This window comes from Elgaria multicarinata, chromosome 12 (assembly GCF_023053635.1).
Source record: "Elgaria multicarinata webbii isolate HBS135686 ecotype San Diego chromosome 12, rElgMul1.1.pri, whole genome shotgun sequence".
In the NCBI taxonomy this organism is placed as follows: Eukaryota; Metazoa; Chordata; class Lepidosauria; order Squamata; family Anguidae; genus Elgaria; species Elgaria multicarinata.
The window spans coordinates 35,216,331-35,239,342 of record NC_086182.1 but is presented as its reverse complement, the minus strand read 5'-3'; the positions used below and the strand labels follow the sequence as shown (position 1 = coordinate 35,239,342).

The 23,012-nt window shown below is 44.7% G+C and overlaps 2 protein-coding genes across 2 annotated transcripts in view; both read right to left on the bottom strand.

Annotated features, from left to right (window-relative positions):
• Positions 1-23,012, bottom strand: part of REXO2 (RNA exonuclease 2) — a 261,646-nt gene that overhangs the window by 233,741 nt on the left and 4,893 nt on the right. The gene's annotated exons all lie outside the window — the stretch shown is intronic.
• The window catches only part of UBASH3B (ubiquitin associated and SH3 domain containing B), a 62,009-nt gene continuing 43,798 nt past the window's right edge, over positions 4,802-23,012 (bottom strand). Inside the window, exons 4-14 of the mRNA XM_063139189.1 lie at positions 21,268-21,466; positions 18,381-18,550; positions 17,426-17,634; positions 17,173-17,308; positions 16,637-16,757; positions 15,700-15,822; positions 11,068-11,160; positions 10,267-10,411; positions 8,091-8,197; positions 6,518-6,627; positions 4,802-5,053 (exon numbers count right to left, since the gene is read on the bottom strand). Of these exons, the coding sequence (XP_062995259.1) occupies positions 4,916-5,053; positions 6,518-6,627; positions 8,091-8,197; positions 10,267-10,411; positions 11,068-11,160; positions 15,700-15,822; positions 16,637-16,757; positions 17,173-17,308; positions 17,426-17,634; positions 18,381-18,550; positions 21,268-21,466 (1,551 nt within the window). The 3' untranslated portion in view covers positions 4,802-4,915. The remainder of the gene's footprint in view (positions 5,054-6,517; positions 6,628-8,090; positions 8,198-10,266; positions 10,412-11,067; positions 11,161-15,699; positions 15,823-16,636; positions 16,758-17,172; positions 17,309-17,425; positions 17,635-18,380; positions 18,551-21,267; positions 21,467-23,012) is intronic.

Genomic DNA, 23,012 nt, shown 5'->3' with positions numbered 1-23,012 from the left:
ATCAATTGTTTTCTAGTGACAAAGTGTGGAAGATGTGCAACACAAACAGAACAGAAGAAGCAATAAACTTTTCCTTTTTTTCTCCCTTCTTGTGTGTGAAAAACACACAAAAACAACGTTCTAATGAAAAACTTGTAACAGAGGCATAGAATTTTCACTTGGTATTGTAAAGCGCTTCAACAATTGAAGGTATATGTTGCCTTATTAGCACCAATTCCTTTAATCCAAAAGCTTAGCCCACTCCAAAAATACCGAAAACACAATTCTTAAAAAAAGTAAAAAAGAAACCTAACATCTGGAGAGAGAGAGAAAAAAAACCTTTCTGAACATCTAAAAATATACTTTTAAAATGAGATTATTTAAGGATTTTCCTCCCCTAACCCTCAACTTCATTGAATAAAACAGGAGCTTTAAAAAATCTTCCTTCACATGCTTTCTCAGAAGTAAGTCCCACAACATTCAATGGTACTTACTCCCATGTAAGTGTGCATAGGTTGGGAGCCTACATAGCTAATCCAATTATTCCATACAATAGGGCTTGCTTGATGTTAGATATAATATTTGAACAAGACAGATGTTCCATTAATTAATGAAAATGTTCTGATATATTTTAACTGTTCTATATCTTGTATGCTTCTGTACAGTACATTATTAAGTATTAACAACTTGCAAGCTGTCAGTGCAAAAACAATACCCCGTGCCCCCCAACTGGCAAGTCCTCCACCCTGGAAATTAAATATACACCAGTAATCAATATTTTGGTTTTGATTGTCATTCATTGTTCAAAGTTCATTAAAACTCTTCCACAGAAAACAGGCCCGGAGAAGCCAGAAACTAACTCATTTTCAGAATGTCTGTACATAGTCAAAAATAGTTTAAATTACATATATGTATATGTGTATATATGTATTTATATATATATATATATATAATATATTCCCAAAAATACCAGCAGCAATAACAACTGCAAAATACAAACGATGCAGTTTTGCTTTCCTGCTGTCACAACTTCCATCTCCCCGATTTTCACTATACATCCCTGGTAAAAAATAATGCATTTGAGAATGTCCTGCTACCTTTTACATGTAAAATGTACACATTATGATTTAAGTAAATATACATATTGCACACACAGAACGTTCTGTTGACTCTGCTGCAGTTTTAGTGCCAACTGTAAACTCCTTAAAAAGCTCCTAATTAGGACTAATCCCACCTCCTAGAGAACACCCAAATGGGAGTTGAATTTATGTTTATTCAAGCTGACTGTGTACCGAAACTGTGTGTCTGATTGCTCTGCCGTTCACTCACCTCAGCCGCCAGCATATAATTAGGGTTCTGTTTCATTATTAAAGAAAGCCTCATTATGCAAGGATAGGTAAGCTGAAGGAACAGTGTCACCGTTTGAATAACAATTCTTAAAAGTCAACCCATGTTTGGGTAGAACAGCGGCGTTGAAGCCCTTTCATCCTGATGGCTGAATTCCATTATGGAAAAAGTCTCGAGGGCTCCATCCCAGTGGTGGGTGGAGTCAAAAAGCAAAAGGGGCGGGCCCCAAAACGTCAGCATATTTTAGCTTAGAGCTCTTGCTGCCATTAAATAAGCCCTTGGAGTGGTATTTCAAGCTTTTAGAATGGGGGAGAACTGCCAGGAAACCACCAAATGATTGGTGGGAAGGGGTGGAGGCAAAGGAAGGGGTGTGGCTATCTGGGGAAGCTTAGAGGGCCACATTGGGACCCCAGGAGGGCTGGATATGGCTCTTGGGCCTAAGCCTCTGCAGCACCCCTCGTGTAGAGGATTGTACAAATCATAATTCCTTAGAATATAGGGTATGTTCAGTCATCAGGGAACACAGGCTTAAAACTTAAGGAGCTAACTTCCTCATATGTCAAACTTGTGAGTGAGGGCCAAGAAGACTATGGGTGGTAGTCCCGTGTCTAAGCTCATCCCTGAAGTTTTGCCCAGGAGAATCAGTGGTGGATGTGGCTGCCATCTTGTTATTGTCTTTACTTACACACATGATGTGGAACATCTCTTGAAAGGCCGTATTTTGTCCTGTCTGGGGTCAATTCCATGACACCTGAAAGTCTCTTAAGACACTTGCAGACCAGGCAATTACAAAGAAGCAAAGAAAACAAGAAAACAACAACAACAGAACTTCTCTTGCATCCAAATGGAAGGATTTGCAATATTTGGTCTCAGACAATGGTAAAGGCAAATCCTTAAGCCATCTAAATTAATGGAGATTTTGACATTGGCGTGCAAAGATATTAGTGGTTATTCAAGCAAATAATATGGTGAACAAATCTTGGTATCATAGAATAGTAGATAGAGTTGGAAGGGGCCTATAAGGCCATCGAGTCCAACCCCCCACTCAGTGCAGGAATCACTTTCTTCTATGCAGGGTAACATTCAAGGTAGCACTTAAGGATATACGTAAAATAGTTGCTTGTACCAGTAGCACAGAGGAACAAAGAGAGACGGACTTTCATTATCTGAACTTAAGTTCCCCAAATGTTCTGCCTGTTCTGAACTGACTTTGCATCTTCTGCCTGGACTCATGGCAATATAAACTCATGTAAACAGCACTCTTCCTTAACAGAATACCAAGTTCCCAGATTTTGGATGCTCCTCAGAGATATTGGATAGCCTAATCACTTTACTAGGTGGAACTATAATACAGGACAAATGCCAGGTTTGAAGGGGCCCTCAACAAGGTGCCCTCTGTTGGGCCCATTTCAGCATCAATGGGCCCCCAGTGAGTTTACCTCACAGTGGCAACTCCAAGTGAGAGCCTAGGAGTCACCATCTAAATTTTCACAATGTGCCAGATCAGTGCTGCATCAGGAGCATTGTGGGAAATTAAAATGGCAGCCAGGCATGGGAAAGCACCTTTAAAGTATTCCAGGGAAGTTATCAGTGGTGGGGCCTGCTAGGGCATACGGGACTCAGCAGATGCCCAAGAACAGCGCGACATTCTAAGCACACCACAGTTTCTTATTTCTCTCTTGCCTGGATACTTCTGATTATCCGGATGGCCAATTCAGATAAACATTGTCCGAAACTACTGTGATTTGGTAACTGGACAAAGCATCATAGAATCATAGAATAGCAGAGTTGGAAGGGGCCTACAAGGCCATGGAGTCCAACCCCCTGCTCAATGCAGGAATCCACCCTAAAGCATCCCTGGGAGATGGTTGCCCAGCTGCCTCTTGAAGGCCTCTAGTGTGGGAGAGCCCACAACCTCCCTGGGTAACTGATGGTCCATGGTCAGAAGCTGCCTGCTCAGGATGTTTTTCTTGCATGAAGAATTGGGAATGCTTATTGTGCAAATACAGGGCTGAATCCAGATTTGGGTGCATGGGCTGGTGGAAGCGTTCTTCCCCTTCCTCCCCATGGCAGCCTCTACAGCTCCCTGAAAATGCCACACAAAGGATTGGGGGACCGTACTGAAGGGGTGAGCGGAGGTGGAGGACTTTCCGTGAATGGAACCCTTCCATCCACAGAAAGCAGATCCTGGATCCAACCCTTCCATCCACGGAGCTGGAGAATGCCCTGAGCAAATACACTTCCAGCTAATACTGGTCACCATTTTAAATTGGTGTTTGGATTTGAAAGACTATTTGCTCTGAAGTGATATGGCAGTCGCTGAGACAACAACACCAGAAAAAGAACAAAAGTATTTTGACTCATTACAGAAAGGAATAATTATCTTGCAAGTAATGGATCAAATGCATGCCCCCAACAGCAATTGTCCAAAGGGCGACCTACTTTGGAAAAGGAACCCAAAAAGCTTGGGAAGAATTGGTAAATATGGCTGGTGCTAGCGGTTGTTGGAGCGAAATAGTTGCCAGGGACAAGACCCATCAAGGGGCACACCAGTACAACCAACACTACCAACTTGGTTGGCACTGTGGACACGTGTGTTCACTACTTGTTGACTGTAGTGCCCAGAGATGCTTTGCAACGGTATGTGTGGTATTGCAGACTGAACACCACAGGCAGAACTTCTGTATGGCCTCAAAACACAAGCCTTGTTCAGGGGAAGCAACATTGCTGGGCGTTATCAAGTAGCTGAGAAATCAGAGCGGTGTGCAAACAAGCTGTTCCTGATCAAAATTCGGTTCCTATCAAGCCCCCTTTTACTCATTCCAGTGGTGGAAGCAAACTAGGCCCAGAATGCTATGCTAGTTGCTGTTGTTGTTTTTGACAAGGGGAGCATTTTCCACTTGCTCCTACAGATATATACTTGGCAAGGAGACCTTGCGGAATATAGGTACAATAGTTTAGCAAAAAGCGGTGGGGGTGTACTCTATCCGAAACGGTCAAGAACAGAATGGCAAAGGTGAATTCCATGAAAACTAAAAAGATGGACAAACAACAGAAGTCCACCATTTCGAGCACAGTCCTAACTGTCTCTAACGTTATACAGAAGGCAGTGAAAACTGGTTCTCCTCCCTGGAGCTTAATTCAAGGTTTAAAAAAATTATATATTAAAGCTCAGTAGCTTACATCACAAAGACATTTCTGCTGGACAGAAGCCTGAAGAGAGAGACAGTGTTTGAGTACATGTATATTTTTCCACAATCCAAGCATACGCCTAAGTTGACCTATTTTTCTAGACGCACCAAAGCCACTCTGAGGAAGATATGCTAGAGTGTTATTTTTACATCCATCTACAGCAGCCTTCCTCAACCTGGGGCGCTCCAGATGTGTTGGACTGCAACTCTGGGGCATTCTGGGAGATGCAGTCCAACACATCTGGAGCGCCCCAGGTTGAGGAAGGCTGATCTACAGGGTTATGAATAATTTTCTTCTTTGTCAGTAATTTTTTTTTTTTTAAAAAAGCTCCAATACACAAGAAATTCTCCAGTCTTTAGAAAGGCTCTCTCTTCAGTGGATCTCCCATCCTTTTGCATTATTCTTGTAGCAAAGTTTCTCTCCAATTAAAGCCGCCGGTTGGTCCATGAGTGAGAGGAAGAATAGGTGGGTCGGTAAGTTGCCACAGGCCTGTCTCGCCGAGTTCTTCACAGCAACAAAAACCCAAGTATGGAATCTGCAGTTCATAAAAAGACAGCGAGATCAGACATAAGAGAGAAGAAGTAAGTTCTCAGCTGAAAAGAATGGCTTCCCCTGGCCTAAAGTTACTGCAATCTTTTCCTCTCTGATCTCAGGTCCTCTTTCTCATGTGAGCACACTTGTTGGCTTACCAAGGGGTATATTTTGAGAGACGGGAAAATGACTGAAGAATAGAAAGTTCCTTGATCTAACCAAAACCCCAAATCCCCCAACAACAACAACACGTATGGATCCCTCTAATGAGCTGGCCAACTCAGGGCCAATGGTCAGGGATTATGGGAGTTGTAGCCCAAAACACCTTGAGGACACCTGTTGTAGATGGATGTACTATAGGCAAACAGAAAAGAGCTATTGATATCAGAGAATCAGCCAAAACACGACTTGGGATGGACAAGTTTTAGTTGCAAGAAAGGCTGTCACAAAACTGGAAAAGATCCATAATATCCTTTCTGAGATGGGGTGACTACATTTGTACATAAAGAGCTAAGCCCCTGGGTCTTGCTATTCTGAGAGGCAGCAACGGACCTCTCCCTGACTGAAAGGTTTCAACGCCCTCCCAAAACTCTCCCAGTATGAATCTACCCTTATACTATGGTCATCATCTAAGGCTCTCCTCCAGATGCCTCCTAAGCAGCAATAAAGGAGAGGGCCTTCTTGGTGGTGCCCCCGATTATAGAACAATCTCCCCAGTGAGGCCAACAGTGTCATCTTTTCGGTGCCAGGTTAAGACATGCCTCTGTTCTCAGGCATTTGGCAGCATATGATAAGAGTTTTAATTGGGTCCTGGGATTTCTTATTGTTGATGGTTAAAATTCTTTAGGTATGCTTACATTGTCTGTATGCAAATATATATATATATATATATATATATATATATATATATATTATGTGCAATATTGTATTTTGAAGGTTTTTAATTTTTGTAAACTGCCCAGAGAGCTTTGGCTATTGGGCGGTATAGAAATGTAATAAATGAAATGAAATGAAATCTCGTCACTTTCTCTATATAGATCATCATTTTGTGTGGGCCACACTTCAATATGTGAGCTGCCTAGAGAGCTTCAGGTATTGGGCAGTATAGAAATGCAATCAATCAATCAATCAATCAATCAATATAAAAGTGCACAGTAAAACAGGATGCTGCAATGCTTAAAATATGCTACCTCCTCCTCAACATGTACATCACGCAGTGTGTGTGTGTGTGTGTATGTATGAGAGAGAACGAGAGAGATATTTGTAGCCATGTTATCAGTTATCAAAAGATAACGCTTTTGAAACACTCTTCTCATCTCACCTGATTCTCCATCTTCCTAAAGCTCAAGCAATAGGCTCATGTACTGTTGAACAAAGTACGTTTGGACTTCTAAGGAGATCTCCACCGAGGGAACAGCCCTACGTCATACATCTAAAGAACGTCATCTTGCTGGAGGATGTTAATTACCTTTCTGACCATCTGTACAAAGTCCTTGGAATTCTGAGGCGACAGTCCTTGCAGCTGGCAGGTGCAGGCCTCAAGGGAAGACGCATGAGCCACTATCAAAATGTTATTCCCTGCAGAAAGAGGCAGATCAAGCACAGAGTGTTTGACATGCTGGCTTTGCTTTCATAGAATCATAGAATAGCAGAGTTGGAAGGGGCCTACAAGGCCATCAAGTCCAACCCTCTGCTCAATGCAGGAATCCACCCTAAAGCATCCCTGGCAGATGGTTGTCCAGCTGCCTCTTGAAGGCCTCTAGTGTGGGAGAGCCCACCACCTCCCTAGGTAACTGATTCCATGGTCGTACTGCTCTAACAGTCAGGAAGTTTTTCCTGATGTCCAGCTGGAATCTGGCTTCCTTTAACTTGAGCCCGTTATTCCGTGTCCTGCACTCTGGGAGGATCGAGAAGAGATCCTGGCCCTCCTCTGTGTGACAACCTTTTAAGTCTTTGAAGAGTGCTCTCATGTCTCTAGGGACAAACCATGAGTTGTGTCATGCAAACGTTATGAAATCTTGGCATTTATTTGCTTGTTTTCTTGATCCAAAAGCAGCCTCGGGAGGCTGTGATTTTGAGTGGAGAAGCAGCAGGGACACTTTTCCCCCTCTTGAACTCGCCTCTCCGTACTGCTTTCACCCCTGTGGGATTTCAGAGGCACATCCACCCACTCTCCGCTCCCTCTGCCCACAACTGCAGCCTTCCAAAGCTGCATTTCAAACATTGGGGTTTGCCTCACTATTGGGAAGAAAAAGGGGTCTCCAGTAAAGTGCTCCATACAACCATTTTAGGCCAAGGAGGATGAGTTTAAATATGTCTTCCTTACAGACTGAGCCTCTCTGGAGTCAATAGGTGGACATGGTCATGGATCTGCACATGCACATTCATCAGGAAGTAACTGAAAGAACACTTTCCTTTATATATTATATATTTACTGATTTAACAGGATTTATATACCGCTCTATATCTAAGAAGGTTCCCAAGCAGTGAACAAGAGAAAGGAAAGGGCAGGGTTGGGGGGCAGAAAAGAATCAACATATCAAATTAAAATATTTAAAATCAAATTACGCCAGTGAAATTGTGGCTGGTCAGTCTGGGAAGGCTTGTTTAAATAAAAATATCTTCAGCAGGCACCAAAACCAAAACGGTGTTGGTGCCTGCCTGACATCAAGAGGCAGGGAGTTCCACAGAGAAATTGCCAGCAGAAGGACTCCAAATTGATCGCAGGCCCATGCAGAACCACCAGGAGCGCCCCATCTGATGAGCTCAGGGACCAGGCAGGAGATTAGCTTTTGGGACTACCTTTAATAAAGTTTGAGGCAGTCCTGAATGCTTTCAGTAGCTTGGTGGCATGGTGTGCTTTTTCCTCCCTTAAATTTGTGCAGAACAAAACAAATTCATGCAACCTCTCAAAGCTGCCCTCTTCTACACCACATTCTCGGGAGTAAGTCTCATTTTTCTCAGTGGGATTTATTTCTGAGGAAACCACGTACAAGGTTGCCCTGTAAATTGTTTTTTTTGCACACTGGGGTTTTACTTGCCTTTGGATTTACATTCACTTAAGATCTCTTTTGTTACTTGGTAACTTCTGCTGATGTATGTATCATACGACTCTGAAATGCCTAATTTGCTCACTGGTATATGAGGTCTGTGGAGGGAAAAACACATACAAAAACGCAACTGTAGAGGAAAAGCAGTTATGGCAGAGAACGGGGGCCCACAAATAAAATCTTCTGAAACAAACAAGCGCCTGCAACTAAACAAGCCGTCACTCTTGGCTTAAGACTCAAATATGAACGTTACAAATAATAGTTCTTTTCTAATGTAGTGCGGAACGTGCAATTCGCCATCATATCTGGTAAAGATAGGCGGACATCTGCCAAGACAGATGAAATCATTTTGGTTTCTTAAACACAAAACAAAACGGCTGTTCTTGGCGATCTTCCATTCAGTGCTAAAACCCAACTTCTGTACCTTTCAACTTGAAGGAAAAGAGAAATGTTACATTCGTATTCCTCATGTGCTGACAATGCTACCATGCAAAGTTTAACGGCAACTTTCCTCCACTTGGTACCTTCCAGTTGTTGAGGGGTTCAACTTTCATCAGCCCCAGACAGCTTGACCAATGAATGCTGGGAGATGTACTCCAAAACATCTGGAGGGCATCCGGTTGGCGGAAGCTGGTTTAGGGAATGCAACGTTTTCACCTTCCAATCCTCTTATGTAATTCCAGCCCACAGAATGTCTTGCTTGTGAAAGTGTTTGGGTGCTTCTAGAAGTGGGATTTCCCCCCAGGGGTTGGTCATCCACTAATTCAATAAATCCCATGACAACCCCCTATGAGTATTCTCCCGCTGAGCCTCCTCTTATCCAGATGCAAAATCAGTAGATGAGCAAATAAAAGTAGAGTCATGCTGAATTCTGCCTCCGAGTTCCAAAGACTATATTTGTACTGTGTGACGGCGGAGCCCAAATAGCTATTCCGACAGTCTGTATCAACGTGTTATCTACGGTTTTCTGGTTTTGTGTATCCATTTTCGGCTGCATACTGCCTTGAAATCTGATACAACAAAGGGTGGTATAAAAATAATTTTTAAAACCAACAAAGATAGTTACTATTCTTGGCTCCTGTCTCTACTTTCCTTTCTCAAAGTGCTACACCGGTAACATTCTTATCTTCTATCAGGTGTTTTGTCAGTGATGACTCTGTGCCATGCCTTAGCTCCCTCCAGTATCTTTCTCCTCTCATGTATCTATCGCCCCCCTTGGCCCTCTCTATTCTCCAGGTGTGCGAATTCTTGCAGAGATCACCTCTCGGTCACTATTTATTTATTTATTGCATTTTTATATCACCCCAATAGCCGAAGCTCCCTGGGAGGTTCACAAAAATTAAAACCATTCAAAGTATAAAACTAACAGTATAAAAACATGATAAACAATACAGTATAAAAGCACAACCAGGACAAAATCAGCAGCAGTGCAGAAATACAAATTTAAAACAGCAAAGTTAAAATTGCATTTGTAGACTGTTAAAATGCTAAGAGAATAAAAAGGTCTTCACCTGGCGTATGAAAGAATATAGTGTAGATGTCTGGCGAACCTCCTTAGGGAGCTCATTCCACAGCTGAGGTGCCACAGCAGAGAAGGCCCTCCTCCTGGTAGCCACCTGCCTCCCTTCCGTTGGCAGGGGCTCACAGAGAAGGACCCCTGAGGATGACCTTAGGGTCCAGGCAAGGACATATGGGAGGAGTCGTTCCTTCAAATAACCTCGCCCCAAGCCGTTTAGGGCTTTGAATGTTAGTACCAGCACTTCGAATTGGACCTGGACTAGCAGCCAGTGAAGTTGGAAAAGGACTGGCGTGATGTGGTCTCGCTGGCCAGTCCCTGTTAGTAAACGTGCTGCCCTGTTTTGTACCAGTTGAAGTTTCCAGACTGTTTTCAAAGGCAGACCCAGTAATCCAAACAAGAGGTTATAGAGCATGGACAACTGTAGCTAGGCTATCTCCATCCAGATAAGGGTGCAGTTGGTATATCAGCCTCATCCTTCTTGCCTGCCCAAAACGCTCTCCCATTGGTCTGAGTATATACTGAGTAAATGTGCCATGCATGAGCCATCTGGGCTCCTGAGCAGGAGGTGGGAAACATAGAGGAACATGAACTCCCTGTGTTCCATCTTCCCAAGGCCCTAAAACAAAAAATGTGCAAGGCCGCCCTTACCTATACGTTGTATCTACGCTCAAACTTGCTGCAGCTAAGTCCACCGGAGGTATCCAGGCAGGCAGGGAACTCCCAGCGACCCATTTGGTCCACTCGAATAAACCCGGCTCGACTCGAATCTTCAGGTTATTTTCTTGCTGCAAACCTGCAAGTCAAACAAAACACAGCCCATCAAATAAGAGACCCATTGGAGTCCAGGAGAGGGTTCAAAAAGATGGATTCTCGATTTTCCAGAAGTATTTATTTATTTATTTAAAATATTTCTATAGTTTGTGGTTCCCTTCTCTAGAAATCCAATATTTTTAGTCCTAGTCTTTGGAGGCAGAAGGTTCAGAGTTGTTGGCGTGGAGGAATCACCTGTCGAGAGTGCCTGCAAACCAGCAGAAATAGCAACTGGCTCAAATGCTGGTTGTTGTGCTGCGCAGTGACAGTCTTCATGTAAGGGAATGTCATGCAATGCATGTTCCACGCACGGCACAGGCATTGAGCCACAGGCCTGCGGAACTCTGCGATTCTATGATTCTATGAATTCTTGATGCTTTTTGCTCCCCTTTTGCAACTGCAAGGGACAGAAGCATTTTATATAAGTGTGGGTCCAACCATAAGTTTTTGATGGCTTTTGGGCATCAGGATGTCTACCTTGCATCTGTACCCCTCTTTCCTCCCCTCACCATTTATGGATGCTGAAATGAGATATCAGCCCTGTTTATGAATGGAACTGCTTGCGTATCCCAGAGGGAAAAGCCCCAACAACAACAGAGATCATGAACAAACCCAGCCGCTTAGCCGCCATCTTCTTACCTTTCAGAATATAGTGTGCCGTCTGTACGCAGCGCAGTGATGGGGAGCAGTAGATATGGTGGATAACAGTGTTGCTTTCGAGGAGGGCCTCGCCTGTTTGGAAGAACACATTTGAAAGAAGAGGCAATTTGAACTAAAGCCTTTACAAGAAAGACGCATTTGAACCTGGGACCTTCTGCATGCAAGCTCCTCCCTAAGTTGCCATACCAAATCGGACCGGAGAGAGTGAGTTGGGATGGGGTGGGGCCCTGATCCTTGATGTGACCATGTGGTTTTACAAGTAAACAGAAGTGTCCCTACTTTTGTCTGCAAGGTGCTGGAAGAGCTGCACTTCTGGGCAAGTTGCTCACGGATGGTTGCAATTTAATAACGCAAAAGGCGCTCATCTTGTCAGATATTAAGAGATTGCTCTGTGTCAGTTTACTCCTGATCAATAGTCATTTGCTATTTGAAAGGGGCTTTCATCACTGGGACATGCGAGAGGTCGTGGGCTCTCCCACACTGGAGGCCTTCAAGAGGCAGCTGGACAGCCATCTGACAGGGATGCTTTAAGGTGGATTCCTGCAATGAGCAGGGGCTAGAGATGTAAAATTTCTGGAAATGTTGAAGCCATGGAAAAAACCTGGTTTTTTTTCCGGGTTTTTCGGGGAAAACCAGAAATGTTTGGAAAAATGGAAATAATGCAATATTAGCACTTTTTACAGATTGAAAGTCACTTTGTTATTTTAGTAACATAAAATGTAATTATGTCCAAGCTGGTTTGGCATAACATTATTACATTTGGTATATTAAAAGTGCAGTGTATTCAAACAATTATTACAAATTTAATTTACTTTTTTACTTTATTTTGGTAACAAATGGAGCTACAAGCTCCTGAACTGTTAGGAACACCTGAACTGTAAGGAACCTCTTTGGTTCTGCCAGTTTATGAGGAGCAGGCAAAAAACAATTTTAAAAAACAACTGAAGAAACCACCAACATTAGTAGCAAAGAAAATGATTTATGTTTTCGCTAGTCCTCCAGTGTCAAGACATAAAGCCCCCATTCCCATAAAAAGAACTGAGAAAAATGGGGGGGGGGGGAACCAAGATTCAGTGAATATGCATGAAATTTAATCAGACTCATTTCCTGACCTACAGCGATTACTATTAGTTTCAGTCTCTGCTTCCATGGCAGTGCTGCCCCCTAGAGGCAGCTGGACAACCATCTGTCAGGGATGCTTTAGGGTGGATTCCTGCATTGAGCAGGGGGTTGGACTCGATGGCCTTGTAGGCCCCTTCCAACTCTGCTATTCTATGATTCTATGATTCTATGAAATGCATCTTGCTCTTGCATTTGAGAGTTGTAGTCTCAGGCCACAGCTAGACCTAAGGTTTATCCCTGGATCATCCAGGGGTCAAACCTGTTCATCTAGGTGACACACAGGGGATCTAGTGCTCAGGCAGGGGCAAACCCTGGATGATCCCAGGATAAACCTTAGGTCTAGCTGTGACCTTAGTTTGCAACCTAGGACTTCCTTGTCCTTGGTGCACAGACATTAGAATAATCTGATACTGTACAGTTTTTAGAAATCATTTGGAGAAGTAAATATCTGAACACCTTGTCTTAAACATTTTATTCATCGTGCTAAAGTAAAACATCCCGTAATCCGTTTTTTCTTCATTTTTTTTTCATTTTCTCCAATTTTTTGGAAAAACAAACAAAAGAGGCTTCAGGGAAAAACCCGGAAAAAAACGTTTTTTCCCTGAATTTTTCCGGGTTTTTTCCGGGCCTTCACATCTCTAGGTTGGACTCAATGGCCTTAGAGGCCCCTTCCAACTCTACTATTCTATGATTCTATGTCAATTTTTGAAAGAAACACAGGAAGCACTGAGACTGTACTCATCTTCCACCTGCGGGTGGCAGTCATGTTGTTCCACCCAACTCCTGTCAAACAAATATTACTCACAACAACTGACAAATATTACTGGGGTTTTCCCCACCCATCCATCTAACCATTCCCTCCTTAAATTTTAGCATTAATATGGATCCATGGCAACAGTGACTTTTTTTTTAGCATCCCAGCTGATCTGTTTAGCTCTGGGCTGGGAACATCACGGGCTGCAGTGAGTTGTCTTTTGTGCTCCTTTCTTGGTGCTACCTGCAGATACTGCCAGGGGTTGAACCTGGGACTTTCTGCATGCAAATCAGGGGGTTTGCCCACTGAGCTCCGGCCCCTGCCTAGGAGAGGTGAGGGCTGGGCCTTTGCTGCCATCCTGCCTTCTCAAGCACACCCCAGCCCCACTCCTGGAAACAAAAACTAAAACTGCAGGATAGGGTGCAACTTGCATCAACATCAGTCTCGTGTAACTTACGTTTTTAGATCGGGACATTTATTTCTGCCTTTAATAATTCAAATTAAACCAAAGCAGCTAGATGGAAGGAATTGGAAGCGTTCAACCCAAAGGAGACATTATTAAAAATAAAAATGATAGGACAGTCATCTTCAGATATCGGAAGGGTTCTCAGAGAGACGATGGAGCAAATTTGTTTGGTGTTGTTCTAAAACCTTCTGCCCGAACTTGGCGCCCTCCAGAGGCTTTGGACGACAACTCACAGCATTCATGAGCATTGGCTATGCTAGCTGGGCTGCTCTAGAAAGTAGGACCAGAACCCGTAGTTTTAAAATGACTAGATACAGGACTTGACCTAAACATCGGGAAGAACTTCTTGATGGCACAAGCTGTCCGTCAGCAGAGCAGGCTGTCTTGAAAGGAGGAGGGCTCCTTTGATTACATTTATATCCTACCTTTTTTCCTTTAGATAGGAATGCAAGGTAGCTCACATGTCCTTCTCTTTATTTTATCCTTAGAACAACCCTGAGTGTCCGTGACTGGCCAAAAGTCACCCAGTGAGCTTCAAGAGGCAGCTGGACAGCCATCTTTCAGGGATGATTTAGGGTGGATTCCTGCATTGAGCAGGGGGCTGGACTCCATGGCCTTATAGGCCCCTTCCAACTCTACTGTTCTATGATTCTATGTGCCAAGGGGGGGACTAGAATCTGGCTCTCCAAGTCCAGAATGCTAGCCACTACACCACACTGTCTCTCTACTTGCCTTCTCTACTTGTGACATTTTGCACCGAAGAATCAGGAATCTCAATGCCTGGAATTTTCCCCAACAGCTTTTGTTTTTCTAAAACATGCCCTGAAAACCATGTGTTGCTACAGCAGTACATGGGTTTGCGGCCAAATGCTCTTCACTGCAGTGTTTGTGCGAATGGAGATCACAGCTTAAGTCATCGCCTCCGAACCCAGAGTGACAAGCGACGCTTCTTGTCTCGCACAGGAACGTGTACAAATGGCATCTCAGCAGGGCAGCAGGGCTACCAGCTGAGCCCTGGAAGCCGAAATGTTTATGCAGATTTTATGCAAATCATAGCAGCGCCGTTATGCCTCAGTCAATCAATCGCAGACTAATGGCAATCCTGGACTTGGGACCCACTTTTCACTCTGCTCCTGAATAAGCCTGGCATTAGCACTGAAACGTATTTAATTGTTAATGGAGCTGTATTTTTCCATCTCTCTCTCCTCTGCCCCAATCCTTGAGTATTTGGTTCAGAGCCAAGGCAAAAATCCCTGCTCCACCAGCTTAGGGCTTGCAGCAGCGAAGATCGCAGCATGAGGCAAGTAGAAAGGAGGAAGATGAGAAGGAATGGAATTTTTCTCTGGCTGGCATCAAAATCTGAGCCAGAGAACAATAATTGCCAGGTCACTGCAAGCCTCCAAGACTCATATTTTATCTGTATGCCGCTCTGAGATCCTTGTGATATAAGGTGGGATAAAAACGGTTAAATAAATAAATAAATATTCCCAAGGTTAGAAATTCAAGGCAATGCTGTTTTCTTAGCAATGGCTTCATGCATAGAAGAGATGTGATGGATCAGACCAAAGGCCTTTCTCCTCCAGCTTTCTGTACCTACGAAGCTTTCTGTACCCACTCACACACACGGCTTTCTGCGAGTCGTCATGAGTTTATTTATTTATTTATTTATTAATTACGTTTCTATACCACCCAATAGCTGGAGCTCTCTGGGCAGTTCACAAAAATTAAAAACATTCAAAGTATAAAACAACAGTATAAAACCATAATATAAAATACAACCAGGTAAAAACAGCAGCAGTGCAAAATTACAAATTTAAAACACCAAGTTAAAATTTATTTATAGACTGTTAAAATGCTGGGAGAATAAAAAGGTCTTCACCTGGCATCTAAAAGCATATAATGTAGGTGCGAAGCGAACCTCCTTAGGGAGCTCATTCCACAGCCGGGGTGCCACAGCAGAGAAGGCCCTGCTCCTGGTAGCCACCTGCCTCACTTCCTTTGGCAGGGGCTCGCGGAGAAGGAACCCAGAGGATGACCTTAGGGTCCAGGCAGGTACATATGGGAGGAGGCGTTCCTTCAGATAACCTGGCCCCAAGCCGTTTAGGGCTTTAAATGTTAATAACAGCACTTTGAATCGGGCCCGGACCTGGACTGGCAGCCAATGAAGCTGGAAAAGGACTGGTGTCATGAGTTCTGAATACTTGATCTCTAGCGGAAGGGTGACATGTGGCCGCCCGCCCCCTCTCCCACCCAAACTGCCCCTGCTTACCAACAAGCCTTGCTTGTGTGCATCCAAAGACGGTGATGGGGGCATCCTTTTCATAATCCCGAAAACCACCAATTCGTTGAGGTAGGCTGTGAGGCATATTCAGGTTTGTGCGCACGTACCTTCCTGCCAGGAGACACAGAGAACAAACAGAGCTCCCAGGTTAACCAACTCCCCAGTAGCGTGTTACTCAGGGATTGGTTCTCAAATTGTGATGTGAGCTGGCACAGGGCATTTGGAGAGGCCTGTGAAGTTCCAGAGAAGGAGAGGCTCCTGCAGCAGGGAGTTCCACAGGTACTAGAGTCCCAACTGCACAGCCTGAGCATTGCAGCTACCAGAATGTACCGTGCTAATCATGGAAGCTGGAGTGATGCAAGGAATTTCCTCCTACTTCTGCCTCCCTCCTTGGCTGGTAAGATTTAGGAAGGAGTCTGAGGTGCCTTGTTCTAATCTGCTTGCCATGCCAAAGTTAGGTCTGTGCCCACTCCACATTCAGCAGTGGGCTGCATATGTGGGAAACCCTACCCAGAACAGAGAACAGCAAGATGGGTCAGTATGGCAAGATAGCCAGTTGGGACCTTCAATCCCGAATACTGAAGATCAAAATAGACCGAAAAGAAAGAGATCTACAATTAGATCTCTCCTCTCTCTCCTGCAGCGGAGGGGGCCTTGAACTGGGCTGGAGGTGTGAAACAGTATGAGTAGGTTTAACCTTTCTCTTTTATGCCATTTTCCCACTCCAAATCCCCCCTTCCTGCTCCATAGGGGAAAATTCAAAGGTGCCAGCCCATTTAGATTGGCAAAGTGCCCCAGAGAGAAGACTGAACAAGCCTGAGGTGCCTCAGAGGACCACCCCACCCGACCCCAGTGGCTGCTTTGAAGCATCAAACAAACAAACACATCCAATGAACGGATCTCCCCCTCTCTAAACAACCTTTACCTTTGGCATCAAAACACTGCGAAAGCCAGTATTTTCCGAAGACGACATCCATCCTCTCTCCATGGCGGCAAACGAAGAGGCATCTCTTCTGAGGTCCAGGTGGGTTGGCAATCCTTAAGGGCTGAGAGCAAGAGGAAGGAACACATTGGAAGAATAAAAACTCAGCCGGCCTTTTTCTCCTCCTGCAGCCCAGCCTACCTGAGAGGCAGGTGCAGCCATCCTCACAGGCTCAAATGTGCCAAACCTGCATTATAAGGATGTATGGATTTCATTAAATCCTTTCTGTGTTTTGTAGATTGCCTTTCATTCTGTCATTCGCTCATTGGGGGAATTGGATGTTTTTAGGGATGTACGAGAATTTAGTGCTAATGCACAGTTGCACAGTTGCATTTGCACGAATCCCCCGCCAAAGTTAAAATAACAGTCACCAAGTCCATAGAATCTGCACAACTTGGAAGAAGTGTGGAATCCACAGGTCAGATTAATAGAAATCTGAATCCGTTTGAATCCATTGCAGATTTTTCTGACATCCGTACCTGTGCACTCTGACAAAAGATAGTGAGAGGCCCGGTATCCCCCGGTCCCTGATCTTCCTGCAGTCTTCGATCCATCACCCCATCAGTGAACATCAAAAGGGATGGAGAAGAAGTGGCATTCAGAATAGAATATGACCTGTCAAAACAGATACAGCTGGTTGGAGCATGCAGAAACACCATGCAAACCTGGGTCTGTCTGACAGACAACAGTAAAAGCCCTCAGCGCCTAGATGCACAGGATCAGGCCACTCACCCATGGAATACCCAAGCACCACACTCATCCGCTTTGGTGATGTAATTCTCAGGCAGCAGTCCAGAGCATCCCGTTGCAAGGGAGGTACCGTAAATCCAGCCTTCACTGGTTGTGATTTGCTCCACGGGAGACATGAAGATAAAATCTCCTGGCACAAGCTCAAGTTCGTCATCGTTCTGCGGGGTGTATGGGTAGTTCACCTGCAGGGTCTACAAGAGAGGTGAGGAGAAGGAAAAGCCTTCAGACAACATCTTTCTGCCTCTTACTCCTTTGTGATTCCTTAATAACAAGCCGGGCTGCAGCATTTAGACAATTATTTTCCCCACATAATTTTAAGTCAACCAACTTTTGATTGACTTAAAAATGTGTCCCTGGTAATAATAAAAAAGGATTGTTTTTAATACAAGCCCTTCTTTTTAAAATCGCAGCAGGCAAAAGAGGCATTCCATCTAGGAAGAGGCATTCCAGCTTTTATCTCGAATGGGAGAGAATGCCTTCCCTCGAAGATGTTCCCTGCCACAACATGTGTAATATAGCATCTAAAAACAAAGCATGCTTCTAGCATCAGAGCCGTTCTTCTTCAACTCAAATACGTGTTCCAATTAATCAACTGAAGAGACTAAGGCCACAGCTAGACCGAACGTTTATCCTGGGATCATCCAGGGTTCGCCCCTGCCTGACACACTGGATCCCCTGTGTGTCACCTAGATGAACAGGTTTGACCCCTGGACGATCCAGGGATAAACCTTATGTCTAGCTAAGGCCTAAGACTTCTTTAACTGAACACCATTAACCCCTGCTTCTTTCGTAAAGCCTGGTAGCACTTTATATTCCAGTTTGGAAACTAATGTCTTACTCTGAATTGAGCCTTCAAACGGGGGCGGGGGGGAGGGGAAGGAGTTTAACTGGTTTGTTTCAGCGTCTCTCAGCGGATGGATCTGAGTCCTGTGCTTACCTCATGGTTAGCAAATCTAATATCGCGGGAGAATATGGAAGCCACCCAGTCGCAACCCAGCTTGACATCTATGCTCTGAGCTAACTTTTCGAGCGTGGGCAAGTGGCCCGCTTGGAAGTGGTAAGCCAGCGTTACGTGGAGCTGCTTCTTATGGGGTTCCACGTGGACATCTGCAAAGTGGAAATGAGTGGTCAGTTGCATGCCCGCCAGTCCAGAGCACAAGAACTACCCTTCTGGATCACGCCAACGCCCATCTAGTCCAAGGGCCTTGGACCTCTTTCAGCCCGAGGGCTGAATTCCATTTCAGAGAAGGTCTTGGGGGCAGACTCCCAGTGGTGGTGGGCGGGGCTGAAGGCAACAAGGGCGGGGCCAGAGACATGCCACTCATTAAGCCTCAGGAGAGGCTTTCCAACCTTTCGGAGTGGCGGGGGGGGGGACCACCAAATGATTGGCAGGCAGGGAAAAGGGGAAGCAGCCATGGGCCTCTGGGAGATCTCAGCTGGCCAGATGGGGACCCCACGAGGCCCAAATTTAGCTTGTGGGCCTGATATTCTGGACCCCCTGATTTGGTCTGACATTGCACTTCCAACAGCGGACGCTTGTGTGAAAACGAATGAGCAGAGCGCAAACCCAGGGAACTGCCTTTCATTCATTCAGACTATGGGTCCATCCTGCTCAGTAGCGGCTGCTGTGATTGGTAGAGCTCAGACAGGGTCCTTTCCCAGCCTTCCTTGCTGGAGATGTTGAGGTTTGAGCCTGGAACCTTCTGCACACATTTGCCCATTGAGTTATGCCTGCACCACCCACTCATAAACATGTCAGCCTTCAATCACGTGAATTCAGTATTTAGTATTCAGGATGTCTATTGGAACATGGACATTATGGGCATGTCTACATCAGCCCTTTCCCCCTGGGTCATCCTTGTGCATCCAAATGGGGTGATCCCAGGGGCAGGCAGGGACGACCCCTCCATTTTCCCAGGACAACGACTTCTGCAGTTACCCCGATTTTTGCTGCGGTCCCAGGACCATCCCAAGGACCACAGCTGGTGTGAGTGCCAGTCCCGCCTTCTCTCTTCCTCCCCACGAGTAGGGGGAGGATCGCGAAGCAGGTAAGGCTGCAATCCTTCCTCCCTATGGGGATTAACCCTCACCCAAATTTATCACTGAGACTTCCCTCCAGACATGAAAAGACAGTATGCAAGTTGTCCTTTTGGCCCACTCCGTCTGCCTGGCCCTGCTAAACCTTTCAGCCACCCCAGTTAATAGAATCATAGAACCATATAATAGTAGAGTTGGAAGGGGCGTATAAGGCCATCGAGTATAACCCCCTGCTCAATAGCTAGGGAGCCATGCCTCCTGAACTGTAACCCTAACCTGAGGATTAACCTTATCCCTCATATGCCAGTGACAGGTCCCTCCAGCCACGAGAAGTCAGAATGCAAGCCATCCTGGTGGCCCACTCAGACTTTCTGGCCCTGCTAGGTTCTTGCGCTGCTCCAGTTCCTGCCTGGGGGGCCGTGCCTCCACAACCCTAACAACCTGGGTTTGCATCTAAGTCTAAAGGAAGAATGGGGAGGAATGGCTGTGTGGAGGACTGAGTAGAAGAAACTATGCCTGGCAGATACTGTTATTGAAAGCTTTGTTTACAGGCATCTAAGATAGCCAGCAGATGCAGGAAATGATAGGATTGGCAAAGGCAGAAAAAAAAAACCCCCGCACACTGAGACGTATGTTTTTGAGAAAGGTGAAAGAGCTGCCAAAATGTCAGTTTCCTTTTTCAGGAGGTAACGAATCACAGGAAGTGTAGATTGCGTTTTGCTTTTGAACCAATGCGAATGAAAGGGCCAGCACAGAACTCAAAAGTGTTTTTAGCTCAAAAGCAAGAGATCAAAACCGCATGAGTTCAAAAAAAGTCTTATCCTTTCTGGACTGGCCCTGATAACTTTGCATCTGAGGACAATCTCAAGGTGCTTGAAAATAGAGGGAACTATATAGGACATGTACACAAAGTCATCTCTCTCTCTCTCTCTCTCTCTCTCTCTCTCTCTCTCTCACACACACACACACACACACACACACACACACACCACCTAGAGTAGCCTACACAATCTAGAGCGCAGATGAATCACTCAAGGTGCCTGCAAACAATAAAGATAAATGAAACAAAAAATTATAATTAAACAAATCCTACTATCAGCTTCGGCTGATACGCCAGCTGCACCCCTTCCTAGAGTTAGAAGACCTAAAGACGGTCGTGCACGCACTGGTAACTTTGAGGCTCAACTTCTGCAATGCACTCTACATAGAGCTACTTTTGTGCCTAGTCCAGAAACTTTGACTAGTGCAAAATATGGTAGCCAGGTACACCTAAGGGTGACCACATTACACCAGTTTTGAAATAATTACATTGGCTGCCAATTAATTTCCAGGCAAAGTATAAAGTGTTTAAAGCCCTACATGGTTTGGGTCCAGGTTACCTGCGGGATCACCTTTTCCTGTACACTCTGCCCAGCACATTCAGGTCCACTGGGAAGAATCTACTTCAGCCAGCAAAAACTAGATTATCTACTATTACCCAGAGGACCTTCTCTGCTGCCGCTCCCAGACTGTGGAATGGCCTGCTGGGAGAGATCCACCAACTCAACAGTCTTTCTGAATATAAAACAAACAAACAATAAAGACTGATCTCTTCCGGCAGGCCTACCCAGTCGAATTTTAAGATGTCGGGCTGTTATTTTAATAATGTATTCGTTTTTATATGTTTTAATCAGTTTTATGTATTTTATAAGATTTTGTATTGTATGTTGTTCTCCACCTTGATCCAGAGGGAGAGGTTGGTAAGAAATAAAATTATCATTATCATCATCATCATCCTGCATACTGACCAGCTTTCGAGGTGGCTTCTGTAGCAAAGTCCGCCGCAAATCTCTTGAGGACCTCTGCACAGTCCTCCTTGACAAAAAGCCCAATGAAGTTTGAGGAGGTGTACAGCTCCAGGGGTAAAGGCACGGGGATCTTGGATCTCCACCGTGTCACTGTAGCATGCAGAGCTTCTCCGAGCGCCTCCACCTTGCTGTCTTCACACTGCAAGAGACAGTGGTCAAATAACACCGCGTTGATGCCACTCACCATGAGGGCTGGGAACTTGTTGTTGCTTATTTCAAATTAGTTCAGTGTCCCCAGATTCTACAGATGCAAGAGACTATCCTAGATGGCTAGATCCCATGTTCCACGTTACAAACTGCAGGGCTTTCAGGTTTCCCCCCGCTAAAACTTCTAAGTACTAAATCATTGATATTGTGATTTCCCTGCAATGTCGAAAAGGGGAAAAAGTCCTTTTGTAACAACCCACAACATTCATTTTATCAGTAATCCTTGCGAAAACTCTTTAATCTTTGTAAACCTCCCAGAGATTCTCAGCTATGAGGCAGTATATAAATGTAATAAATAATAATAATAATAATAATAATAATAATAATAATAATAATAATAATAATGTAGCTGGGGTTACCATAGCTCGGTGGTACGGTACATGCTTTGCATCACTTGTCAAAAACAGGATCAGACTGAGAGTTTAATTAATTCATTCATTACCTTTCTATACCACCCAGTAACCAATGTTGTCTTGGAGATCTTGGAGAGCTACTATCAAGCAGAGTATTTATTTCATTTCATTTCATTTCTATACCGCTCCAAAGCTGAAGCTCTCTGGACAGTTCACAAAAATGAAAACCACATGGTACAGCATTAAAAAAATAAAAAAAAATTGGGTTAAATCAGGAGTGTTGAAACTTTTTCAGCCTGAGGGCTGAATTCCAGTTCAGAGAAAGCTTCTGGGGGCCACATTCTGGGGGTCCGTGGGACTGAAGGAAAAAGGAGGCAGCCCACAAATACCAAGTGTATTTTAGCTTAAAGCTCTTCTTGCCTATAAATAAAGACATTGAGACCAACCCCCTGCTCAATGGAGGAATCCACCTTAAAGCATACCTGACAGATGGTTGTCCAGCTGCCTCTTGATTACCTCTAGTGCGGGAGAGCCCACGACCTCCCTAGGTAACTGGCTCCATTCTCATACTGCTCTAACAGTCGAAGTTTTTCCTTTTCCTGGACATCAGGAAGAACTTCCTGACTGTTAGAGCAGTACGACAATGGAACCCATGGCTCTCCCACATTAGAGGTGTTCAAGATGTAGCTGGACAACCATCTGTCAGGGATGCTTTAAGGTGGATTCCTGCATTGAGCAGGGGGTTGGACTCAGTGGCTTTATAGGCCCCTTCCAACTCTGCTATTCTATGATTCCAAATTTTTAGAATGGGGGAAAATGTACTAAGGCTGGGAAACCACCCAACAATCGCTGATGGGGGCGGAGGGAGAATGGCATCTGGGAAACCCGACAGGGCAAGATTGGGGCACCAGGTGGCCTGGATTTGAGCTTCAGGGCCTTAAGTTCTACACACCTGGCTTAGATAGATCAAGGATATCTCCAGCAGCCCCATTATAACTGCATTTCTTCCTTCTTTTTTATTGAACGTTTCAAAGTAAGAATGAATAGACACAAATCCAAATGCACCAGATGTTAGTCAATTTCTTTACAGTCTTTCTGATCACTCAGGGTCTCTATTTGGTACAA